The sequence below is a fragment of the Ischnura elegans genome, chromosome 4, assembly GCF_921293095.1.
Source record: "Ischnura elegans chromosome 4, ioIscEleg1.1, whole genome shotgun sequence".
NCBI classification, from domain to species: domain Eukaryota; kingdom Metazoa; phylum Arthropoda; class Insecta; order Odonata; family Coenagrionidae; genus Ischnura; species Ischnura elegans.
Window position 1 is genome coordinate 80,386,431 of NC_060249.1, and position 24,536 is coordinate 80,410,966.

The 24,536-nt window shown below is 40.4% G+C and overlaps 1 protein-coding gene across 6 annotated transcripts in view; it reads left to right on the forward strand.

Moving 5' to 3' along the window:
* LOC124157708 (reticulon-1-A) overlaps positions 1 to 24,536 on the forward strand; it is a 169,368-nt gene that overhangs the window by 101,155 nt on the left and 43,677 nt on the right. For 3 of the 6 annotated variants that reach the window (XM_046532668.1, XM_046532670.1, XM_046532672.1), the window contains one exon: positions 17,153 to 17,188. The exons of 2 other annotated variants lie outside the window; for them this stretch is intronic. In XM_046532668.1, coding sequence (XP_046388624.1) covers positions 17,153 to 17,188 — 36 coding nt within the window. Of the gene's footprint in view, positions 1 to 17,152; positions 17,189 to 20,195; positions 20,517 to 24,536 lie in introns of those variants that run through there. One more of the 6 variants, XM_046532675.1, reaches the window with a different exon arrangement.

Sequence of the window (24,536 nt, forward strand, 5' to 3'; positions counted from 1 at the left end):
TGTTTCTACTTGGAGAAATGCATTTTTCTCATTCTTCATCATTATTTTACGCCTCTCAGTAATTGCTGTGGCTCCTGCTTTCATAGTTGAACAGTTTTTGAAAGATGACAAGATCATATGCTCGAGAATTTTCAATTAAATTCGTTAAATTACTGGTTTTTCCATATATTTCTAAATTTAAACCTTTGCGCTGAAGGACAATAGGTATGCTAGGGCCGCGATATCGTAGGTACCCTAACTGTTCAGCGAAATTGTTGTTTTTTTCCTCTATGTAGCCTATTCGGGGCTCCATCAGTATAGGGACGAGAGGAAAATTGTTTTACGCTTCCCCCTGCTCTATGATATTTTTTTATTCGCTCGAAATAACATTAAAATTATATTTACCATTTATCTGTGATTAGTTACTTTTTTGTTGGTAACTCGATTCCAAGTCTGCACGTAGAGAATTAATTTTTTGGTGTTATTGAAAATGTTTTATTTACAATATGGATCACATTCTCCCTCGCATCCGTCACGATTGAAGCCGGAGCGGGAATAGAACCCATCGAATCGCACCCTCTCTCGTTCTCCTCCCCCCGTGTAATATCCTCCTTTCCCCCCCTTTTTCATGATTGGCGTCCCAATGCTCTGCGTTACAAAGGCGCGCGGAGGGCTTGGGAAGTAGAATGTAGGTTTTATTTTGATATTGAGCGAAAATGTGCCTTTGAGCCGTGGAAACAAAGCGAAGAGGAGAGTCGCGTCTCATCCAGTTCACGTGGAACATGTATCAAACTGTCTCGCTGCCTTCCCCTCTCCTTTCGCCCTCATCTGCATCATAAGGTTTCTTCCTCCCTCCCCCTTTCTCTCTGTGCTTCGCCTCGGGTATTCCTGTGTGTCCCCTCCCTCTCCGCCGCGTGCGAGGTCGTCACCTCCGAATCGACCCGCTGTCGTTCTCTTCAAAGATACCTCCTTCGTCGTGAAAAAACAAAAGGGGACCACCTTGTTTTGAAGTCATCGTCGCCTTGTTTGCTGACGTAGTCTTGTCTGTCTTCCTCTAATCTTTTCCCACTCTTCCAGGGGATTTGAGGTATAGCTACTTCAGTAGAAATCAGGGTTCGGGTTACAATTGGCGGATTGTTAAGAATTAAAAATTTTGTTTTGTGTTGCTTTTTTTGTTTTGGGGCGGTGGAGCCAGGTGGTCATCGTGACCTTTTTTGCTGATGTGTCCTTGTCTTTTTCTCTTATCTTTCCTCTAGTCTTTTGGGGTGGGAAATACTGTAAATCAGGGTTCGGGTTATAATTGGCGATGTTGTTTTAATTCCAGAATTCGTGAATTGTTTTGTACTGACAATTCGTTTATTTTGGGGCGAGCGGAGCTAGGTGGTAATAAGTAATAATTCTTTTTGGGGCTTCCTTCTTGGTCTTAAATATGAGCATGAGACAGTTTTTTGCTCTTTCTTTACCCATTCGATGATGTAGCACCACTGTGAAAATTTTAGGCTATTGTACCTGGAATTGCCCCCGTTACCTTTGTATTTTCTTTCATGAACTTCGTGTACCACTTAAAAAATATTTGTATTAGTTTAACAAGATGCACTCTAATATTTTTCCTTTGTTTTCTGATTTTTTGTCGCATCTTCGATGCATTGAATGTTACCATATATTCTCGATACCGCATGGAATTGATTACCTTCTGAGATTGAAGCTGGAACTTTTAAACTTAATTTAGTGACTTGAGTATTTAGCATTTAGATTTAGCATGGTTCGAAAGCACTACTTATTTCTTTAGATTCCTTATCCATGGATTTCGTTGGGAAATGGCTCAGGTTTGATAATGGAAAGCGAAAGAAGTTAGAAATGAGGACCAACTCAGGGAGTTGTTTCATACGAATTTTCCTTTATATCCGGTATTTCTTTACTGTTTTCTAAATAAAACACCGTGCAAATATTTTTAGATTGCCGTCATGCACGTGGAGCGCGATTTGAAGGAGGAGCCCATGTTTTTCATTCGAAAAATTGATTAGAATTTTAAAATAAATTCACTAGCACGCTGGAACAAGGGAAGGAATCGATAAATTTTAGACAGGAATATTGGATTAGTTTGCAAAATTTTGGTGCTCTCAAATCACTGAATTTATATTTTCACCGATTTCGTGAAATCAATCTGCTGTATGTGGAGCAGCATCCGTGTGACCGGTTATAACATTACTTATGGGGACGGCTATGATTTTCTAGGGGGTATTCGGGGTATATTTTTCAATGATGACCTCTGTAGACATGAAAAACTAAATGTTGCTGTGGAAAACCTTGATTATCGCTCGGAGCCTATGTGTACTTAAAATGCTAACGTCTGTGTGAATGAAAGAAATTCTATGCTTAGAGAACTTCTTCGGGGGATAATGAATCGTTTCAGGCCTGATTATGGATTTCTTCCATCTCAACTTGCGTGGTCCTTTAATCAGCCACAGGCGAAGGAATGATCCCGTGAATAAAGTTTAACGAGGAGTCGCAGTGCGTCCAAAATCTCGGATTACCCGCCGTCTCTGCTTTGCCCGCTTTCTATCGATTTTTTTACGTGGATACCCGTCGAAGCATTCCCTCTGGAATATTTGGCGGTCTTGGCCTTACTGTTCCGCGGCACGCGCTCCGCCACCGCAGACGCTGGCAATCGCAACCCCTCCTCCCCCTTCTTCTCTTCGAGTACAACCCCTATTACACTTGGAATATGCATTATTTCGTCTCGCACGCATTTATCCCACTCCTGCCGCCATCTCTCCTTTGCCCGGCACCGCGGTCTCCGTCATTAATTCACTTCGCTTGCTTGAGCACAAGCCCAATTAATTTTCATACGGACATGTTTTTATCCTCCGGGCGACGAACCGGGGTGGCGTGGTACGGGTGCGACGGCTTGGGTGAAACGCCCTCTCCCGCCTGAGTTCGCTCTGGTGGGTTTGAGATGCTAGCGTCTGGGAAAGAGATGCGATTCGCTCGTGCGGTTGGTTAGACATAACAATGTACACCTTGCAAGGGCGTACCCAGGATCATAACTAGGGGGGGGGCAAGCCATGGTGTAAGGGGGGGGGCAAGCCAAGTCGTGGCATTTTAGCATGGAGAAGGTGAATGAAACCAACATTTGTAGATAATTATAAGAGAATTATAACAGCGCTTTATTAGTTTATGAAATTATTTCCTTGAAAAAATAGTTTTATTTTAGTTACATATCTTACACTAACACATCATTTTTCGTGGGTTTAAAGAGAATTTGTTGAATAACTTCGTTTCAAGTCAGTACTGATTTTGCTTAAAGACTTGCGATTTTTGATTCTAAGGGGGAGAAGGCAGATGCCCCCCTGCCCCTCGCTGGGTACGCCCATGACACCTTGTGCTCATTCCTCCGCATCTTGAGTCGAATATATTCACCGGTGAGCTACCAGCAAGCGCTACTGAAATTTAAGATCATTTTTTCTATTAATGAGTTAATTTTGTTAAATTACTCATTATCATAAGTTAACAATCCGACGATTGGTTTGACGCAGCTCTCCATTCCGCTTTCCTATCTGCTAACCTTTTCACATACTTTTTTCTTCTCTTTTACATCCACGATAACATTTTTCATGCGACTCATTCGGCCGGATTTTTCCACTTGTCATTCGACGAATTTCTTCGTCAGGCCACAATGCCCAATGATGTGGCCGATTAATGTTTACCACCTATTCGTAGAGTTTCTTGAAGACTTCTGTTTTTATCCACTCTTTAGAGAGTTCTGTTAACATTATCTGGCTTTAAAGCTTTTTAAAACTACAATAAATCAGCTCATAGTTATGCCTAAGCTGCTAGTATCAGATAAGGAATCATCAAATAAAGCTACATTTGACCGAAATCGTTGTTGATAGTCGTTTTTATCACAACCTTCAGTGAAATTATCCCAAAATATCTCCAGACAGCACGTATGCTGTTTGGGGAATTATATGGGTGTTCAAGTCACTGTCGCGATTATTTAGGCTTTTTTTCAAATTGTAATTCTATAAATTTTTCAAAATGAGGTAACTGAATGCGGCTAGGACCACCCATTCCTATCTTTGAAGGTTTGTTTTCGTATATCTTTCAATTTCATGGGTATGACCTATCAGCCGCGTTTGTGTTCGAGCTGTGGAAGCATATGAGTGATTGGAAAAGCATGTGATCACCCTTGTCTTTTTTATGACAGAACGAGAGTACAATTGTAAGAGGGGAAGATCCCGTCATTGGCATGCCCTGTGAAAATAGCTTTTGAGAGGATGCGTCTTCATTTTTTCCTGCCGAATCTAGATAGCAGTTCAAATGATTTAATCTCTTTTTTCCACGCTACGGCCCATTGTCTCTTTGTTCTCAATTGGACGTTATCATCGTCTTTCTTGTCGGTTTGAGATTGCATAATTTAGGTCATAACAAAAAAAGGTCTGCAATCCATTGATGATGTCATTCGAAGCCTTATTTTAATTAGGATGTAGGTGCTTCCTTATCCATGGTCCCCTCTCAATACCAGCGCCACACCTTCAAACTTATCGCTGGTGATGATTGTCATAGCTCATTTACTGATGTAGTAAATGTAGCGTAATTTTTTTAATGTGTGAGAAGGTAAAAATTAAATAAGATTGAATTTATAATCGACGAAATAGTTCAGCAGGTGAAGTGCGAATATTAAATGAAGTATCCAATGTATATTGAATTTAGATCTTGTCAGATTTTTCCGTTGAATGCCTACGGTGCTAAGCTCTCCGGTCTATTCTTTGATGATAACTTCCCATCAACTTCTCGGTTCCTTCTGCCGCGGTTCATTTAGATATTGTGCTATTCATCCTAACGACGATTAAAGGCTGCGCTATCAATATATCCTTGCTGATCAACTCATCACATTGAAGTGGAGATTGAAAATATCTACATCCCCATCGTATTTATTGGTCATTTTCATTTTCCAATGGCTCTTATTTTTTCACACAACTGCCGCTGTTTCCGCCAAGCTAATCTGTTATTCTTCTGGAACCCTGTGATGAAGTGCTCGTTCACGCGATATTGTGCCCTTCTCAATGCTCTTATTCGCACTTCTGCGGCCTCTTCCGATGCTGCGTAGCTTTCTCCGGGAAGGAGGAGGGTTCATTGGTCCTAGCCATCGTCGTAACATGATGTTGGAACCATGGGGGTATATCAGGGAAAATACGTACCTTCCTGTTTGCGTCGTAGGATACGGACCTTGCCCCTTCGTGTCAGGGTGCACCAATGGGCACGCAGTAATCCCTGTTCCTACCCACCCTGTTTCCATGAGCTTCAACCCCCTCAGTTTGACGCGTACCCCTTTTTGCGCAGCTGAATTATTTTGGTTCGGCCCAGTGGTCGTTGTTGCTAGGGTCTGCCTTCTTCCTGTATCCGCCTTCTTACTGAAGAGCTCCCCGCTCTGGAGAGAAGATTCATCGGGGTGTTAGGAGATGTAAACAGATCGACGGCACGACTCCAGTCATTGTTCATGGATATAGTGGAGGTGTGGGAGGGAGGAGCGGCGTGGCTGCGTGCTGATAGCTTTTCTTTACCTATCCTTATAATCTAGAATTCTGTAGGAGAATCTATTTCCCTGTGAGAGGTGGTCTCGCTCTGTCCCCGTATCTTAGGGTGATGAAGGTGTATGGTATTTTAATTTGTTATGCATCAAATGCTTCCATTTCGTTGCATACAATAATCGTGCTTCTCAACTAGCGCTCTATTTTAGGCTTCCATTAGGTAACTGCTCTTGCCAAGGAATCATATTTGGCTAAGATGAAAAACAGGTTAATTAAATTCTCGGGATTTTATAACGCGTCGAAATTACTTGTTCTTACTTCTCTGAATTGAAGATTATTGTTTATCAACCACCGCATTCCTTAATTAAGCAATTAAAGTGGGGTTGTTTATAAACGAAATTAACGTAGAATTATATCAATATTTTAATTTCTTATGATGCATATTATATTGAATCAGGTTAAAAAGCACAGATTCATAACATTTTATTTAGCTTGAAATTTGCCGGCACCTGAGAAAAAAAGTTTTCCTTTTACAGTTTTCTCGGGAAACTCGCTTGGATCACCGCTTACTTTTTACGCGATTCCATGTCTATAAAAACTTTTAGCACATCTTAATTCGATTCTCCTCTATTAAAATTTTATTATGGGTTCAAAGTGTTAACTTTCCAAAGACTCCACTGTAGTGGAATATTTTCGAAAGGCCCAAACAAAAAACATGCTTCTGCACCTGTTTCAAAAATGTAATGGGTTGTTGGTATTATTCCAGTAATACTTTTTAATTTTATACTAGCTGAATTTACTTGAAAGTGGTGATTTTTGTAGTCCAGAAACTCTTCTATTTCCTCTTCATGATGAGGCTGTGACAACCTCGAGAAATCGTGGTGAAGCATTTAAAGTCTTAGTCGACTTAGCATCGAGATAATTATTGCAATCCAATTACTCTTCTGCGACCGCCATCATCTCATTTCGAAGATGAAAATCGCGGCGCGTGATTCATTATTCAGTCTCAGTCTTGAGGCATCTTCCCCACCTCTTAAAGAGAATGGCCGAGGTGTGAGGGGGAGAGAGCGGGGCGAAGGAACTCCCGTAGTTTGGTATGCTTTAAGAAGACCTCCTATTGAACAGCCTTTTTTTCTTTACGTAATACGTGTTAAAACTATCACCTTGAAATTTTAAGTATAGGGAACAGACCCTTTTCAACATATCCCAACACAACCCTGTATCTCAAATATGAAATAATTACTTTAATTTATTAAATATCTGAGATACAGGCAAATGTTGACAATGGTCTACTCCAGAGTGAATTGGAGAACATAATCTATATTTATAGATCCAGCAGAAATGACAAAGTAAAGCCTGAAACACGACGATCATTTTATTCATTCCTTGCGAGGGACAGTTCCAACGATGGCGAAAAAAATCATCCATCCATAGAGTATTAAATTGGGCATAGGCAACAGCACCAGCCTCTCTTCCTCCCTTTCTACTTGCCCTGTGAAGTCCTTTTGTGCTATCAACCAAATCAAAGTCCAGCAGGTCAATTATGTTAATGTCATGAGTTTCAATCATCATCAGGGGGCTGTGCAATGCCCATAGTCAATCATCAATTTATTTTATTATGGTATCATTACAATAGGTTGACGCTTTTGAAATAAAATATGCTTAGAAAAATTCAGGGGCGGCACTAGTAGTGAAATCGAAACGGGCCTTAAGCCTGAATCACACAATCATTTTTTCCATACCCTTGTAGATGACTTTTCTTCTTTGTAGATGCGATGGAGATTACTTTTCTAATCCACTTTGCTATTCGGATTTTTGTCTCTTGTTGACGATTACTGTCACATTATGTTCAAAGGGAATCGTTGTTGAAAAAACAGTCCTTTGAATGAAAATTTTTTTCTGATATAATTTTTATAGCCTAACTATGATTTACTCGCAAAACGCTTTGTGAGATTTGTTCTTTAAAATAAAGTAAAAATAATAATTTAATTAACACGGAATAAAGTTTATGCGGAAAAATTTTACAGCATTTAACATGACATGTCTTATCGCCGGGAAAAAAGTTAGTTAGTTCTGTGAAAAATCATTAAATGTACTTTTTAATGTTGTGTGCTGCACTCTTCGTTGAAGATTTTTCCTTAATCTTGGAGGTAGCAGAAGCGATTGCTGTTGATTTTTATATGCTCAAATTATGGATAGTGGTGTTTTACTTTCCCTCTGTGAACTTTAAATCTGATTTGATCCTGCGTTTAATCCTTTCCAACATGGTTTCCCTTTAATAAATGATTCATCCTCGTCAATAATAGATTTTAAGACGTTTCATGCCATGCTAGATGTGTTGAAATACATTGAATAGAGGTGGAGTTCAATGTTACCTGTGAGCACGGTTTCAAACAGGTCAGAAAGACTGGATGCAGCATGTGACTCTTGCTGGAAGTAAAAGCTGTTTTGCTCGTTTCTAGGTAGTGCTAAATTCCGCATCTCGCCTCTTCGTCATTAAGTTAACGCAACCCCGTGGTCGAACGTGCGACCTTGCGAATAAACCGCTCAGGTAAACCGGTCATGTCTTCAATTTCCATTGTCACGTCCAGATATACGGATTTTTATTAATGCTTTTTTTTTATCTGCGATGGATATTGCATCAAGAATGAGCATGAACGTAGATGTTATACTGTAGAAAACTTCTTATGGTGTTTCTCAACCTCAAGAATGGAAATTCATGGTGCGGCGGTCGTATCATGTGGAAACATAGTAAGCGTGTTAGAGTCGATATTTCGGATGTGGTGAAATCGTCTTAATATACCTTTGTGTGAATTACTAAATAGTGGGTTCACGTTGCTCCATTTTAAATATGAACTTGAAGCTTCATCACGAATATCATGTTACATTCTCCTTTTTCTACTCTCCTTGAATCTTCTAGTAAATCAAACGTTTACTCTCTGCTGCCTGTATATACTTACAATTAGTTGAAGTGGTCATTGGTTCCAACCAAATTTACCCTTTTGGAATATGATTTTCGCTGAAATTTTCATTCAAAACCTGATAGTAATGTTATTCTAAATTTGGGCATTCAATTTCCTAGCAGTTATAAAATATTTAAATTCTTTTGGTGCCATGAAAGAAATCTTGATCCCGTTAAATTCCAAAAAAATGCTTTAACTTTCCTGTTAACAAGGGCTTCTAACTAGGCTAGGATTTCTCATAGCTCTTTCAATAATTTCGAAATATTAAACTGAATATAATTTTTAATTCATGCTTGGCGATTAGCTTTGTATTTCTTTTCTCAAATGTTTCCTGAGCAAGCAAATTAAGTGGTGAGACAACACCAAGGCTGTCCCCTCGCGGCTATTAACTTGAGCTGGATATTTAGGTGTCAATGATCTCTCGTTCATGCTCTGAAAGTACCGCGTGGAAATAAATGCGGTAAATGTTCGGAGTAAGCGCATTCTTGAATTTCTGCTAGAGTTACTCAGTTTCCCCCGGTTTCCAAGCAGCCACCCCCCATCGTTTGTTGAAGAAAAGAGGGGAGGTTGCGCACGAGGCGTCGAGGTATGAGGCCCCTCGTGCGTAACTCAGCACTCGTGAACTTGCTGGTTAAGTCGCTGTGCATCCTCTCCAGCAGAAATTTTCTTAAAATGTGTCTCAGGAGATACGGCTTCCCCATTTAACAAATGGTTCTCGAGGTGGCCTCTATCCTCGTTTACGTAATGACGCATTGACACAGATGCTTTGTTCAGTTTTTTATTACCTAGTAAGTGTGGATTGAAATCAAGTTAAATTTTATTATGGAACGATTCAATACGTTGGCTCAAGTTCCATTGCGAGTTCAGTACCAGTTTTTCTGATATATCTTGTTGCTCTTATCACTCCAGTCTTTAACTTTTCTTGCGGTGGCCTCCGCAGGCCATAAGATTTCTTACCTGGATGAATGCCCGTTGGCGCGGGTGTGAACTCGTAAAAAAGTACGGATTTGATACCAAGTTACTTTTCATCGTGGACTCGTCCAACTTGTCTTCTCACGTTTCATTGCGAATTTAGTACCTACAATTTTCCTTTGCTATTGTTTGTTTCAATCACTCCAGTTTTCATTTATGTATTTTGCTCTATTTTCCCCGCTTTCATGTTCCCAGGGAACACATTAAAACCCTCAAGATTGAAATTTCTTTAGTAATAAAGTATTGCGTCATCGTTGTTATAAACTTGAAAACCTCCGTTTTTCTATCGCCATAAGATTACCATCCTTTTTATGCTCGTACCATGGATTAACAATGATTTTGACTATAGTTATTCATTGTAGTGTCACTTTTGGCAAGGGGTTATGACCGTGACTTACGGACTTAAGTGATAAGTTTAAAATATCAAAATTGTGCGAAGATTGTATTAAGTTGATTCATGAGTAATTTTATAAAAGATGTTGGCTCGAAATGTTTATTCCGCAGTACATTTTTTTGTAGAAAGTAGAGTTCGGCTTAAACAGAATAAGTTCAACTTAAACTAATTTCGAAGCCATTTTATTTGGTGGAACGTTGACCTTAAATTATAAGTTTTAATATCAGCAGTACCAATGCCAGAAAAATACTCCTTGCGGGGGAAATTTGAAATATTGCTACTATTTTACGGGCACAGCACAGTCAGGATTTTTATCTACAAAAACTATTATGCATATTGAATGAAAATTGTCTAATAAATACATATATTATCAATACTTAAACAAGGAATTTTCAGCACAAAAATCGATTAAATTCTCGGTTGAACCACAATTTTTTAAGACTTCCAATAACCTATTTTGTCTTCGGTGAGGGGCGGATTAACCAGGAGAATATCCCCTGAACTCACTACTTGTACTTAAGTATTTAGATAAAGTTTGTCGAGTTAATCTGTGGCTGGATGGAGGTGATACGTAGAAAATTTATTTCAAGATATTATATCTCCATGGTGATATTGAGAGCTGAAAACCTAAACGTTTTCAGGGACAAGTTTTGTACCATGTATTATCAGTGTTAGCGTAATAGGTTGTGTTTTTTTTAACCCCTGTTGGATCACAATTTTCATTCTGATTAAATTTGATTCCAGACTTAAAACTAGACCTGGTTAAGTTTTCCGCTGTATCAAAAAGCTCACTTTTTTACTCGGTAAGAAGTTTTTAGGAAGTTCGGGATCATGAATCGCTCTCCCGAAATAGGCTGGGATGCAAAGATTTTTTTTTCATGTTGTGAAATCTCTGCTATTGACTTATTCTGGTATCTTTGAGAGGCAACACCGAAAAAAAAACTGATTTAAGACGCTGTGACTGTTGATATTGCGATAAAACTATCTTCTCCTGTCATACTTATTGGGGAAGAGTGGACTCGCGTGGAAGAAAAATCGGATGTTTTCTTTATGCCTTATCTTGAGTTTCTACTTCTCTCAGCCCTGAAATTTAATTTTTTTTGTACAATGGTATTTGGATTGATGAAATTTTGCACTTCTTTTCCCCACCGTGTATGCAAATCATACGATGATTTTGTTTTTTTTTCGTTGGCATAGACACTGTGAAAGCAGAGTAACGCGATTGTTAGAATTGAGTGTGCGCGTTCATAACCGTGTGAAATCATTGCACCTTTTAGTACACATTTTTGTCTTCGCTACGTACTTTTGCGTTTACTTTGTAATCGAAGTATTAATGTAATTTACACGAGCCCTTTTAATAATTTCCCTTAACCTTTGTTTTGACTTGAATCCTTCTTTGGGAGGAAGTTGAGTATTATTTTTTTATAAAAGAGTATTTTTCTTCTTAAGCGATTAATATACATTATCCAAAAAAATACTTCAGGTGAGAATAGTCGATGTCACCTGAGCGTTCATGCGCATGTGTAATCATTGTGATGAGATAATAATGTACTTAATGAAAAAATCCTTGCGTCACATGATATTTTATCACGTACTCAAATCTATACGTTTATTGTCATACACATGGATTAATTTTTTCCATTACCTGATGGTTTGTGAGGAAATTGCCTGCTATCGTATATATAACTTCGTATCAATATACATAACTTCGTATAAATATATATATAACTTCGTATAAATATCGTATAAAACTTGAGTATTCCCGCGGTTTTCATCAAAAATTGAGATATTTACTTACGCAGTCTGCTGAAAATCTCTATCGGTCATTCTCAGGAAATCGCTAGAATCCTTCGTCATCTGTTTTCTGATGACCGTTGAAAGCTCTCCGTTGAAAGTTTCTCATAGCGACCCTACTTCATCAGAATAATAATTAATAACAATCTTCAACGGGAGGTTAAATGGATTGAAATTGACAATGCATTCATTCCATACCAATTATTCTTGTTTCTACATTTCGCGTCCCTGGGTAACGAAGTGTCTGTTTTAGTTTTTTCTTTGGAAACTGGGTAAGTTTATTCTGGAATTTAAATATTTGAAAATCGGATGTCGTTTACTTGCGACTTTTTATTTAATTATTATTCCGTGATGTTATGTATATATGGGGCTATATTTAATGTCCCTTAAAATCATGGAATTATTTGGAGCATTGAGAATCACAGTATCGCTATGTTAGACAGTTGATTACTCATTATTTGGGAGAATAATTTTTTACCAGATCCTCTCGTTATGCTTCGAGTAACCTAACATCTTATCCAACCATTTCGCTTTAGGAATTATTCTTTGAATCATACATGTTGTAATAAATAAATACATATTTGTAAAATTTATATACATTTCCAGTTCATTTCTTGTCAGTGTTCCAAATTTAAATATTTCTACTGTTAGAATATTATATTCTGCATGGATTAATATCCGTTACCAAGAAATCATTTCTCATATATTGTGAGGAATCGGGACACATCTCCTTCAAAACCAAAATATTGCGTGATATTTGAAAAATAATATTTCCAGAGCGTGCTCAGATGCGCTGTGGAGTGTGGACTTTTTGAGGCATATTTTCCGAGAGGAGCCGCGGGCGTTTTCGAATGCAGCATTGCGTTAAGAGGCCTCCTGTTCCCGAGGACAGACGCGTCGCCGTTGCTGACGACCGAAAATCGATTGCATGGCAGGCTCAGGGACAGACGACCCGAGAAGCAGAAAAAAAGGGATAGGAATTGGATTTGCTAGGGCGACTCCGATCTTCCTTTCTCCCTCTCTCCCGCTTTCGTCCTTAGCGTTCGCCAGGAAGCCGGGAATAAATTTAAAATGCGACATTTTCAGTTTTCCGCCCATGCCTCGCATGGCGCCTAATATTGAGCGTGTCGGTGTATAGAATTTACCCACGCTGCTTATTCCGTTCGATGAAATAGCTGACAAAGTCAGTCATTTCTTCAGCATTCATATGTGTAATAAAAAAAACTGTTCCATCCCTGTAGTTTTTATATTTGGGATGGATTTTGTACTATTAAAAAAATATCACTCCAGGGACTGAAAAATTCTGTGAATTCCCTATCTCTGCCGCTATTAATGTATATTTTCAACACCAATGAGTACTATCGGTGACAAATGTTCCCCTTTTAGAATAGATTACAAATCAAGCCACCCTTTTATGCATTCGTGAAGTCTCTCCATAATATGTTAATTTTCATTAGTTTTCGTTTTAAGAAAATCGAATTTGTCCCCCACTTCAACTCCTATATGAGGTTACTTCAACTGAAAAAGTTAACTCTGGTGAAGATAAGTTTCTGCACGAAGTACGAGTCCCTTCACCGTTGCCAATATTGTTCAATGATAATTTTCAGATAGTGGTTCTTTGGAGACTGGGTTGCTCCCTTCTGTACCCAGTTTTTAATTCACGATCTCATCATATTGGCGGATGAGTCTTTTTTTTGGAAACTAGCCTCTCGATCATCTCTTTTGGTCGTTTTCTGTTATCGTCTGAGATTTCGTGCATGGGAGATTCCAATATCTGGAATTGCTGGCATTGCTTTCCGGGGATTTTCCCCCTCTTTACTTGTCGGCATGATAGTAATATTTCTTACAGCTGAATGTCCAACTCACAGTGAGGGACTGGGCTTCCAAATCGCTCGTGCCATCCAGCAACGAATCCTTTAGATTGGAGCCCCATGTGGCTTTCGTGGAGAGGGGCGTGGTCCCTCTCGCTAGAAATTCTATTTTGGAGCGAGCGTGTATATTGTGCGACGCCCATGGCTCATATCGAGTGTATTTTTGAATATTTCGGATGTTTGTTTTCCGGTAATTCCCTAAAAGCCTAATGGCGCCCCGTTGGATCATTATAAATGTCTCTTGCCTTCCAACCAACTATGGGTTGATTCTTTTGTCGTAAGATGAATATAGTAAGTTAAAGAAGATGTGCCCATTATTTTAACGAACAAAATACAATGCGTTGAAGTTGTTGGATTTCGTTTTATTGTCATCTATTTGAAATTCTTTCCTTATTTTGTTTTGTTTCAAAATTTAATATTGAAATCGGAAATGAAGGGGGCGTATTAAATATCCGCGTTAACTAAAAAATGTCTGTTGGGCTAATGTGAGCTTAAATTTTTAATTGTCGTTGTATGCTATAATGATAGCATTCCCCAAAAAAGCTGAATGATTTTTGATACCTTTCCTTGTATTGACATACTAAAACTCACGATTAAATGTGGATGTCTTTTCCTTACGTTACCACACAACTTTATTCAGTTCCAAAATTTGTCTTTTAATCGTAAAATGATAGTGAACTATTTTTGAAGCCAATTTGAATGACATATTCTCCTTGCGTTACGTGTTCCGATTTGAGTGGCATGTGGCACTTTTTTATGTCTTAAATATTCCTGACAAGGTCAAAATAACGAAGAGAAAGATTGTCTCTCTTTAGCTCCTCGAATACTGTAGGCTGTGGGAAGTGATGTCGTCTGATCCGGCGTTCGTGCAGTCGGGTTGTGTGTGAGAGTTTTCCCCACGGACGTGCTGGACACCAAGTTTCCCACCCACGTTTCGGAAGAGGGCGCGTCGAGAAATAATTCCCTTCAGTTCTTCGGTTAGCCGTTTCCATTTCACGTTACAGGATTGCCCCGTCGCACTTCATAATCATTCCTCAATATTTCCCCGTGTTGTGCCCTTTTTGTTTTAGTAGCCTCCCTCATCGGCGAGACCTCGTTAAACACGTCCATCGCTGAGCCGATTGGTATCGGGCCGTGGTGCTCATCCGTGGTTGTTTACTTTTTCCCTCTCACTGCTTTTCCGCTTTTTAAATGGTGAACGTTAATTGGTGATGGGGCGAGTTTTCTCACGTCGCGACCCCGTGTAAATATATTGTTCACTACTGAAATGATTCTTAGGCCAGTAATTTCAATGACATCGGTATATTTCTTTAATATATGTGATTGTGTTTTTAGCATATCGGCGATGTCTAAAAGAAATTATAATATTTCGACGTTTAATAGCCCTAAAATTACGTTGTGTGAGTTTGAGAAAAATATAAATTCTCTTTATCTAAGTGGATTACCATGTGATAAGTGAGGAAATCGTTTGGGTCATATCCTTATATAATGCATGGTTATCTAAAGTGCTTTGAGATTTGACCATCGGCAGCAGGCGCTGATAAAGCTGCGACAAAACAAATGCTGACTCACCGCTGGAAAACTGCCGCCCTGCGTCTTATTACTAAGCAGTGTTCCAGCCACGCCAGTAGTGCCTATTTGGCTAAATTTATCGCGCATTTTATGAATAGCTATTTTCTATACATTGCTAGATCTCTTTGCTGAGTCGGTCTTCCGTTTTACCTTTGCTTCATTCTTTTCCTGACGTATCTAATCAATTCAGCAACTAACTATCTTTTGGTTGTACATATTCTTGAGTCATGTAAGAATGAACTATTGAGGCGTGACAGATGTGTACCTTACTTTCAGAATGAAACCGCATAACGTTTTTGGGAATCATGTCGGCCTAGATTTTTTCTTTATGCTCTATTTTACTACTACGAAACCCCTGATTTCTTTAGTTAGATTGAACATTATGGAACTTGTCTCGATGGCAAGTGAAATCATGAAGTATTTATTTCCATGCTGATTGTTTTATTACGTAGCTTCAGACGTCAGCACGTTTAAACAGCTTTTACCGGCTAATACTCTAAATCACATCCCGATAGTCAGACGAAATTTTTCCGGAATAGTTTCGTATACATACAGCGATCAGCCTTAATGTTTATTTGTTTTGGTGAAGATATTTATTATAAATTAATATTTTCCAAATTATTTATAAACGAATGTCTAAATTCTAACGGACTCCACGTTGGATGTATGATTACTTCGACTTCTCTGCTGGCTGTGCGTTGGTGATGATCAGCTTATGCTCTTCGTGAAATTATTTCATCGTGACTGAAGGGAATAATCTCCCTTCTAAAAGGAATGATTCGATGTATTGGAGAAGTTTCTCGTGGTAGTGATCTGAGAAGAGGGTTTCATTTGAATGTTGAACCGAAGTCACATTCCTTAACGATTAGTGGTTCACATTGTTTCCCGTGACTCCATTCCCCACTTTCCTTCGTTGCAGCTCCCACCGTCTCGAGTGTCATAGCGATTCCTTAGCACGCAACTCCATTAATGTTTATCTTGTGTGAACATAAAATATTTCTCTTCTCCTGAAACTAGGGGAAAGACGTAGCGAAAGTGGTTTTACATACTGTTTCTATTAATTCCTCATGTTTAACTAATTCATGGGTATCATGCATTGGTAAAATAATATAATCGCCCACATTACTCCAAAATGGTAATTATTCATGTATCGAATCTTCCGATAATCATTAATAAAATCAACACTATCCCCAGAATCGTCCTTTATATCCCTGCTCCGCCACTCTCTCTCCGTATCTGCATTGATACATGTTATGCACTCTTTACTCGGGTATATACTTGTCAATTGGTATATGTTGGTGGTAAACTTTCTGTGGATCAGCATGAACAAGTGCATCTGTCGGATAAAACTATTTTTCAGTATTGGTAACTAAATGCTAATTTTATTTTTGCTCCAGTTCACGGTACCTTCGCAACTTAATGTATTAGAAAACTGTCGTAATTATGCTATTTTTGGGTGGATTTTAGTAAGGGGAGGGCCTTAAAGATCAAAGAGTAAGCATTATTCGATTCGTACGCTCACCTTCTTTCCGACTGAATTGCAACGCTTGTTTATGCGACACTTTCATTATTATCCTATCAAGAAGCCTTAAACTTTTATGCATCAAGAGAAAAATTTTTATGAAGCAGTTATTGTGTCAACAGTAACTAACTTGTATCAATCTAGAAATTTGGCTTTAAAAAGTATCAGTTTTTCTCTCTTCTTTGTAACTGGGAAAAGTAGTTAAATAATGAGATTAGAATCTGTGTAGGATAAAGAGTACTTTTTTGAAAACTCTTATTTGTTAAGGAAAGGAGAAAATGTAGAATTGACTGGAAAAATATTCACGTAAGTTGATCGTTTCTTAGCAGAAAGTCGGAGTAACTTTTTCATAGCCTTATCATAAAATTTTGCTTTGATTTCGGCGAAACTTTTTTCTCGAACGCACTCATTAATTTTGTGATCACCGAGTCATTAAATAGACAAGAAAAGAAATTGTTTTCTATGCCATTATTTGTATTGAATTCGTAGTTTTGCACTTTTGGCGGTAATGGGCTTACTAACCAACTAACGCTGGAAATTTCCTTAATTTTCAGGTTCTTGGTTTAACCCAGAGAAACTGAACCCCAGAGGTGAGTATTGCATTGGGAGTGTATATTTTTTATGGGCATGGAATTATGTATTGCATGCTTAATGAGCTCACAATGATCTTATTTTTAGTTGCACTGTAATTTTGTCAATTTAATGGGTCCTTTGAATTGTAATGTTGTCGCTTGAAATGTGGTTTTGCTGCTCTGGTTTGCAAGTAAAAATAAGCTACCTAACTAATATTTTTCTTTGCCTTGTTTTGGTTATTTGTGGCTGAATAGTGTTACGATTGGACGGTCAATATGCAATAAAATAATCTAATTTTTATTGCATATTTCAATCAATGAAGTGTTTGTTTTTGTATCTTCTCAGTTGAAATTTAGATTATGTCATCAGTGCCCAAATATATTTTAACGAATAGATGCATATTGTCCGTGCTCTTCTAGCCCTTTTTTGTTCTCTTTTTATTAAAATTGATTCAAGTAATCAGTTCTACGGGGCCACTAAGGTGGGCGTGAATGTCAAAGTTAGGAATTGGAGCTTGAATTGGTCAATTCTTTTATAAAATGGAATGATAATGAATACTAATAATTTATTATTCGTGAAATTATCTATCCAAAACAGCATTGCGTGGAAATTAGTAAATATTTACAAATAATTCCGCAGTCTTTCATTAGAAGGGAATCTTTCGCCTTTCATATTAATTTTATGGGCTAGTAAAATATTGCTTACTATTATTTTTTCTAAAAAGAAAGTAAAAGCTGAAGATAAAAATCTCATTATGACGAGCATATTACAGCTTTTTTCAAATTAAACTTATTTCCTGAAGGAATCTCTTTGCCATTTCGGTTTTCACTTTTGATTTTATTTGAATTATTTCAAAACATAGGGTATATATTTATAGTTAATAATTTATAAACGCATTGATATTTTAATATTAGTTTTAGAATTTTAATTTGCCTTTTACTGTAAGGTACGTCACTCGGTCAGTGTGAAAGTTTCGTCATGTAATTACGACCTTTGTTCCTTTTCGTCGTGAGCAGCTTTGCAAACGTAATGAACGTGTATGGAAACCTTGTCAATTCTCTCTTTTCCTATTGTACGAATTTCCTTATGCCGATGCTAGGACATACGTATATAGGATGTTATACATACAGGGTTTGCATATGTATACTGGGTTTATACATACAGGGTGTTTCTAGAGGAATCTGCAATACTTCAGGTTGTGGTAGTGGAGACGATTTAAACATTTATGTCCATGAACATGGGGTCGCAATTCCTTAGTTACCGAGCCATGTTAACGCAAACATTTTATGGATGCACTTTGCAGTTACCATGAAAACGGTTTTTCTTGGATATCCAGCGTTTCAACATTTTATTTAATACTCTGGATTGTTAAGGACATTAAATAATGAAGTTTGGACGATAATGAGCGGTTATAGTTGTCTGAAACAATTAATTTCAAAATGGGAGAAATTGCGCAATCGTATTGTTGATACTCGCTCAAAGCTGTCGCTTAATCAAGCTGAAAGATTTATTGATTCAGACAATTTGAACGTCTTCAAAAATCCAGAGTGTTAAATAAAGTGTCGAAAGGCCTGGATATAGTGTCGGTAAGGGCTGGATAAACAGTTTTCGTGGTAACTGCAAAGTGTATTTAAAAAAATGTTTGCGTTGCCATAGCTCAGTAACTTAGGATTTGCGATCCCACGTTTATGGACGAAAACTGCTCAGAATTGTATACATTACCACCTCCTGAAACACCCTGTTTTTATTTTTTTAATTATCGATCATCTCAGGACGCGTGCGAACTTTATTCTTACTCTGCATCACCATATGACAGAGACGTCACTCTACTCCTGTCCGCCTCTTTCAGTCGTCCTGCTCTTATTTTGATTGGATCTGTTTAAATGAGCTGATAAAACGATCTTGAAACACACAATGTTTGAAGTTTGGTTTCTTGAATTAATGATTCAATCCCGACTTGCTACCAAAAATTTAGATTTTTCTCTTTTACAATGTTGGTATTTCTTTGGGAAAGCGGTGAATTAGGTTTGCGGTTTCACATTTTCTGTGGTTTTAAAAATATTAGTAAATTAAAATTTCGCAATGAATAAGAGGACAAAATATTTCAAATTTAGAGATTTCTTTTCTTGCATTATTTCAATTGCACCATTCTTTTGGTGCAATGTAGTGTTAAAATAATAACAGTCGGTAGTTGGCTTCGTGCTTTTGTATTTGTTTGTACTTCTCGTATCTCCTCGGTTTGAGTGAGCGCGCATTTCAGGTCAGTTGCGTTGGTAATGATGTAATCCGTCGCGGTTGTGTACCCGGGCAGCGGGATCGTTGACGGTTTTATCTCCATCGAAACCGGGTCTCGCTATGCTGTAATTTTGCACACGATTGTTGAGGGAATATGACGAGTGAATCACTTTTCACGGACTGGAAGCTATCCCTTTTTACGCGGTTGGGCGATGCGACAGTGCTGCCATCTCTTATCGTGCCCTTTCCCCCCCCCGCACACGACGTCCTCCCCCCTGGCGTCGCCGCACACCCCCCGCCGCCCTCCCAACCGTCTCTCTCTCTCTCGCTCTCTACATCGCCCCCTTTCGCTATTGATCGTTCGGGAATGCAAGGGAGAAGGAGTAAAAGCGAGGCGGCTCGGCGTAGTCGCGTATAGCGCCTTAAATTTAGCCAAGGGGCGGCCGTGGCTCGAGGGTCTTTCTCTCTCTCTCTCTCTCTCATTTCTATCCATCGCGTTTCCGTGCGTTTTCTTCCTCTCCTCCTCCTCCCTTTCCCCGTGCAGGCGAATGAATCCCTCGACGGTGGGAAGTGTGCCAATGTAGCGTCGTCGTCGCGCGCCACTCCCGCCCGATCGCCGCCTGGCCCCTGCCGCCGCCGCCGCTCGCAGCAGCACCGGCAACCTCTCTTCGCTCTGCGCCCGCTGCCGTGTGTCGCCCCCACCACGAGTGCGCAGCCAAACACGTCTTCTTCGGTCCCTTTTCTCTCTCCTCTCTCTTCGCCCGAAAAATCCTCCGCTGCCGCCGTCTCTTTATCCTCTTTCCTCCCTCGTTGTCTCGTGTGCGAGTCTCCGTCTTCTTTTCGCCTCCTGACCCGCCGGCCCGGGCCACGAGGACGACTCTGAGGAAGGTGCGAGGGAGGCAGTTTGAACGCGTGTGCGGGAGCGCTGCTAGCAGGGTGACCTCCTGCTGCGAGCAATAGAGACAGCCAGCCCTCTTGGACGAACGATCTCGTCGGTGGCAGGGGCCGTTGGTTTTTAACGTCTCCCGCAAGTCCCGTCTCTCCATACGCACTGTGCATTCCTACCGACGGCGAAAGTGGCGTCAATCATGGGTATCAAGAGGGAAGATCGTGAGTATACCACCTTTTATGGGAGATGCTTTCCTTACCTTGGTGTAGTAAGAGGGGGGGGGGAATGATAAGTTCCACTTGCGGCCCCTCTTCGTTCAATCCCGAATGCCTCTTGTGTGTTTTACTGGGGGGAGTGATTGGTGTGATTTTGCTGCTCTGGGTGTGTGTTTTTTTTGCCTGTGTGTGCTTTGTGGGTTGGGAGTGCGGGAAGTGTTCTGGCGGGTCCCCTCGCCTCCTCCGGCCGCGAGTGAATGTCGAGGACGAGGTGTTGCTGCTGGAGTTCCCATGTGCCCTCCGACTCTACCACTCTGTCTCTCCGCCCCCCCTGGACCCCACCCCTGGCGCATATTCCCGCCCCCGCCGCGAACGGGGGGCCCCTCCCCCCGACTCGGGCCTCCTCCCCCACATCGCACCCATAAAACCCTCCGCGATGCGTGGGTGGCGGCTACCGTGACGGAGGGCAGTGACCAAGTGGGCGAGGTTGAATTGCCGCGAAGCACACCCCGCACCTCGTCTTCGATTTTACATTTTTTATGAGGAGGAGGGAGGCGAAGTTTCTACCAATCTCATGTCCACCTTCATCAGGTTTCATCTAAAGCATAAAGCACGGCTGGCGACCGCTCACTTTTCCCTGCTACTCCAACCGCCATGAGCGTGTGCGAATGTTCTGTTGGCGAAGATATGTGTGAAGCGAGGTTTCTTCCGATGTCATGGCAACCTCTTGCAGGGTCCATCTCAAACAGCTTCCAGAGTTGACTAGGTTCTGATTGTGCCTGCCTATGCAATCGCCCTGAGCGGGTGTAAATGGATTGCTGACTAAGACCGAATAACTGAGGTCACACATCTCTCGATGTCATGTCCACCTTCTGCAGGGCCTCCTTCGTAAATCTTGGTACGCCTCGTCTGTTGTCTCTTCTCCTTCCCGTTGGGTATCCTTGGGCACTTATGAATGGAATGGAGGAGAGCAGACTGTAAGCGTCAGGCGACGTTTCTCCCGATGTCATGCTAGTCATCTGCAGGGTCCTTTTTTTACATATTCTGCGGCTATAGGTACGCTATCCTCGGAAGTTCCGTTCCCTGCCGCACCTTAGCCTACCTTGAACGCGTGCGAACGGAACTGTGGGAAAGGTTTCCGGTTCCCTTTATTTGGGAGAAAGAGTCATGCGACGTTTCTCCCCATGTCATGCCAGTCTTTTGCAGGGCTGTCATCGTAATCTACTTCTCAAGTGATCTACTCCTCGTCCGTTTTCCGCGTCCCCTCTGCATCCCCTCTGAGCGCGTGCGAGTGTTATGGGGCGGTAGGCGTAGGAAATCGATCGTGGCCGTGCTTCTCGTTAATTAATTACGAGGCGGTATTGCAAGCTTCTCCGGTAGCCACTCACTCTCTCCAGCTGCCCATTTTATCCGTGCTTAATCCTAGTCCGCGACCCAGGTTTCTTTCAGGTGTTATAGAGAGGACTACCTCCTGGTCCAGCCATTGTGGCCTCGCCGTCGAGGTGAGGAAAGATCTGTGTTCCTCGTAGGCTTTATTATTGCATGACGGCATCGGGTTGTTGGGATTGTAATCTTGTATCATTTCACGTAGCCAAAGGCGTAGGATCTCATTGCTTCGCCTTCGTGCTTATCGTATGGATTGCACTCATGTCGTCATTCGATTGTTTTTTTTTTTGTGGGCTGGTTGTAGGTTATCTTCGAGTTAACCGCTCTCCTGGGGTGGTGACTCAGCAGGCGAGATGCCTTCCATTTATTTCTGTCTGTCATTCATTTGTTAATCTCTCCGAACGCGACCTTGACTCGGTTGCTATGTCGATGACAGAGACTTGCTGACACCGCCTGGGTTTTCATTTTTTTTTCGACGAGGTGCGGTCGTTTTTGTGAATTCTTCTTGCGCACTATGGGGGAAGGGGTCACTCTCGGGAGGAAATAGGAAGTGTCAGAGGTTTAACGGTGTGCGTATATCGTTTGTCAGTGACATCACTTCCTCCATTTAAATTAGCATCTCGTCACGCACTCCGTCCGGGAAAGGGCTTCCTGAACGCAGTGTGGCCCCGGGCGGCTCTCGCCCTCTCCGTGCACCTGTTTCTATAGCGCCAATGCTAGCTTTGCATGAGGGTTTTAGGAGAAGGGGTCGGAACGAGGCATAATAGTATGTGTCCACTTGTGCCATTGCTGCACATCAGAGGTGAGCGTTTCGATGATTCGAGTCATGTGAATTGGTTCATGCCAATGAATCGTTCTTTCAAATCATTCAAAATTGACCAAATGAATTCAATGGACCATGTGAACCAAGTGAGCAGTGGCGATCGAAACGAACCAAACCAAATGATTACAAAATCCAGAATTATGTAATGAGTAATAAATCCATCAAAGATTGTAATTCTTATTTCTGTACGTTTTGTCGATAGTTAATCTCCAGAATTTCAGAAGTAACCCGAATTGAGTTATTGAGTTTGAATGTTACAAGTGCATATCCGAGAGAAAAATGTAAAATGTTACTAATGCAATTTCTTAAATTTGCTCACCTCAACTGCTTGAGCCAAAATTTGCCAGAAATATTATTTTGTACTCTTCTTTATGTCATGTCATTCTTAACACTCTCCAAATTTTATTAGTATATTCATTTTAATTTTTAAACTACCACCACGTTAGGCTCAGAATCCATAGTGTGGGACATTACTATGTGCCACCTTCTTTTCCGTGTGTTGCCTTACCCTTTTCGCGAAGATTTATCATGAACCACATGATCGGCATGAACCATATTATCGCCACCATCATATTGTTCATGTCGCCAAATATTCATTGTGATCCATTTAAAACAAATACTGTGATTAGATTCGTATGGTTCATGGCTATAAACCGTTCAAAATGAACGATTCACTCATGATCGACGACACAGCTCTACTGCACATACTGCGTTATGTGTCCCTCCCCGCTGCGTCTGCGCTGCATCAGTGCCTTGTGCTGGCTCTCTCGGAATGAGCGAGGGTAGAGTGTTGAGGTCATTGGCCATGGCCTCTATAGTGGCACTCGTTGATCCCCTCCTCTCTAGCCCCCCATCCTCCTCCACGCCCCTACCTTTCTAGCTGCACAAAGATCCACCCCAGCCCCGCCCCCTCCCTCTCTCTGCTTTGCAATCACGTGCTCTGCGGATAAGTTCGTGCACTATTAAGCTGGCCTCGACTTCACGCGTGCACTTTCGGTGATGTGGCCTCGTTTCGTCGGTTTTGTTTCGTCATTGGCAGTTCGGTTTCGCCTAGGCTTACACTCCCGATAGTCAATCAATTGGCTCCTGTTTTTTTTTATAAAAAATATTTGATGCAATGCCTTCCAAAGCGGCACAGTTATACCTGACTGGAAGTTGGAATGAAAAGTTTTATCGCACACCCTTAGGACTGCTATTGTTGTTGTTTCGATTTTTTTAAAATATGAAGGTATATGACGTAGTGTTACTTACCTGTTCTTGGAGAAAAGATGAACTGATGGTTTTGTTAGCTTTTAAAATATGCACAGAAATGTGTCTGTTTCACAATCTGTTTTTCTGAATGCACTTATGATTTCTTTGTAATTCACGAATTCAGTTCTCTGATCATGTGAATAGTTCCATACATCTTACTGATTGGCTTTTTTTCTTCCTGGTATGGGTCTTCTTTCATAAGTTTTAGACTTTATTTGATTTGCGTTTAATATTTTCATTTTCCCTTATTTTTTTCCTAACTTCTGTTTCTGTTATTTGGAGAGAAAAGACTATAGAAGAGAGTGCCTTGCTTTTTTATAAATATATTTGAAATGCTCAGCTTCGTTCGATTCCTCACGGAAAATCATTATCTGAATCGCTCCCTAACAGCTCAAGGGTGTGTGATTTACTCCGTAGCACTAAATTGGTTGGCATTCTATCGAAATTTGCGTTGAGTCTTTAATAGTTCTGCTGTATCGCTCACCCCCTTTTCACTTCATACTGTTGTCGTGTTCCTTTTTCCAGTTTGGGCTGCAGTTTATTGCCATAATTGGAGGCTAATGATT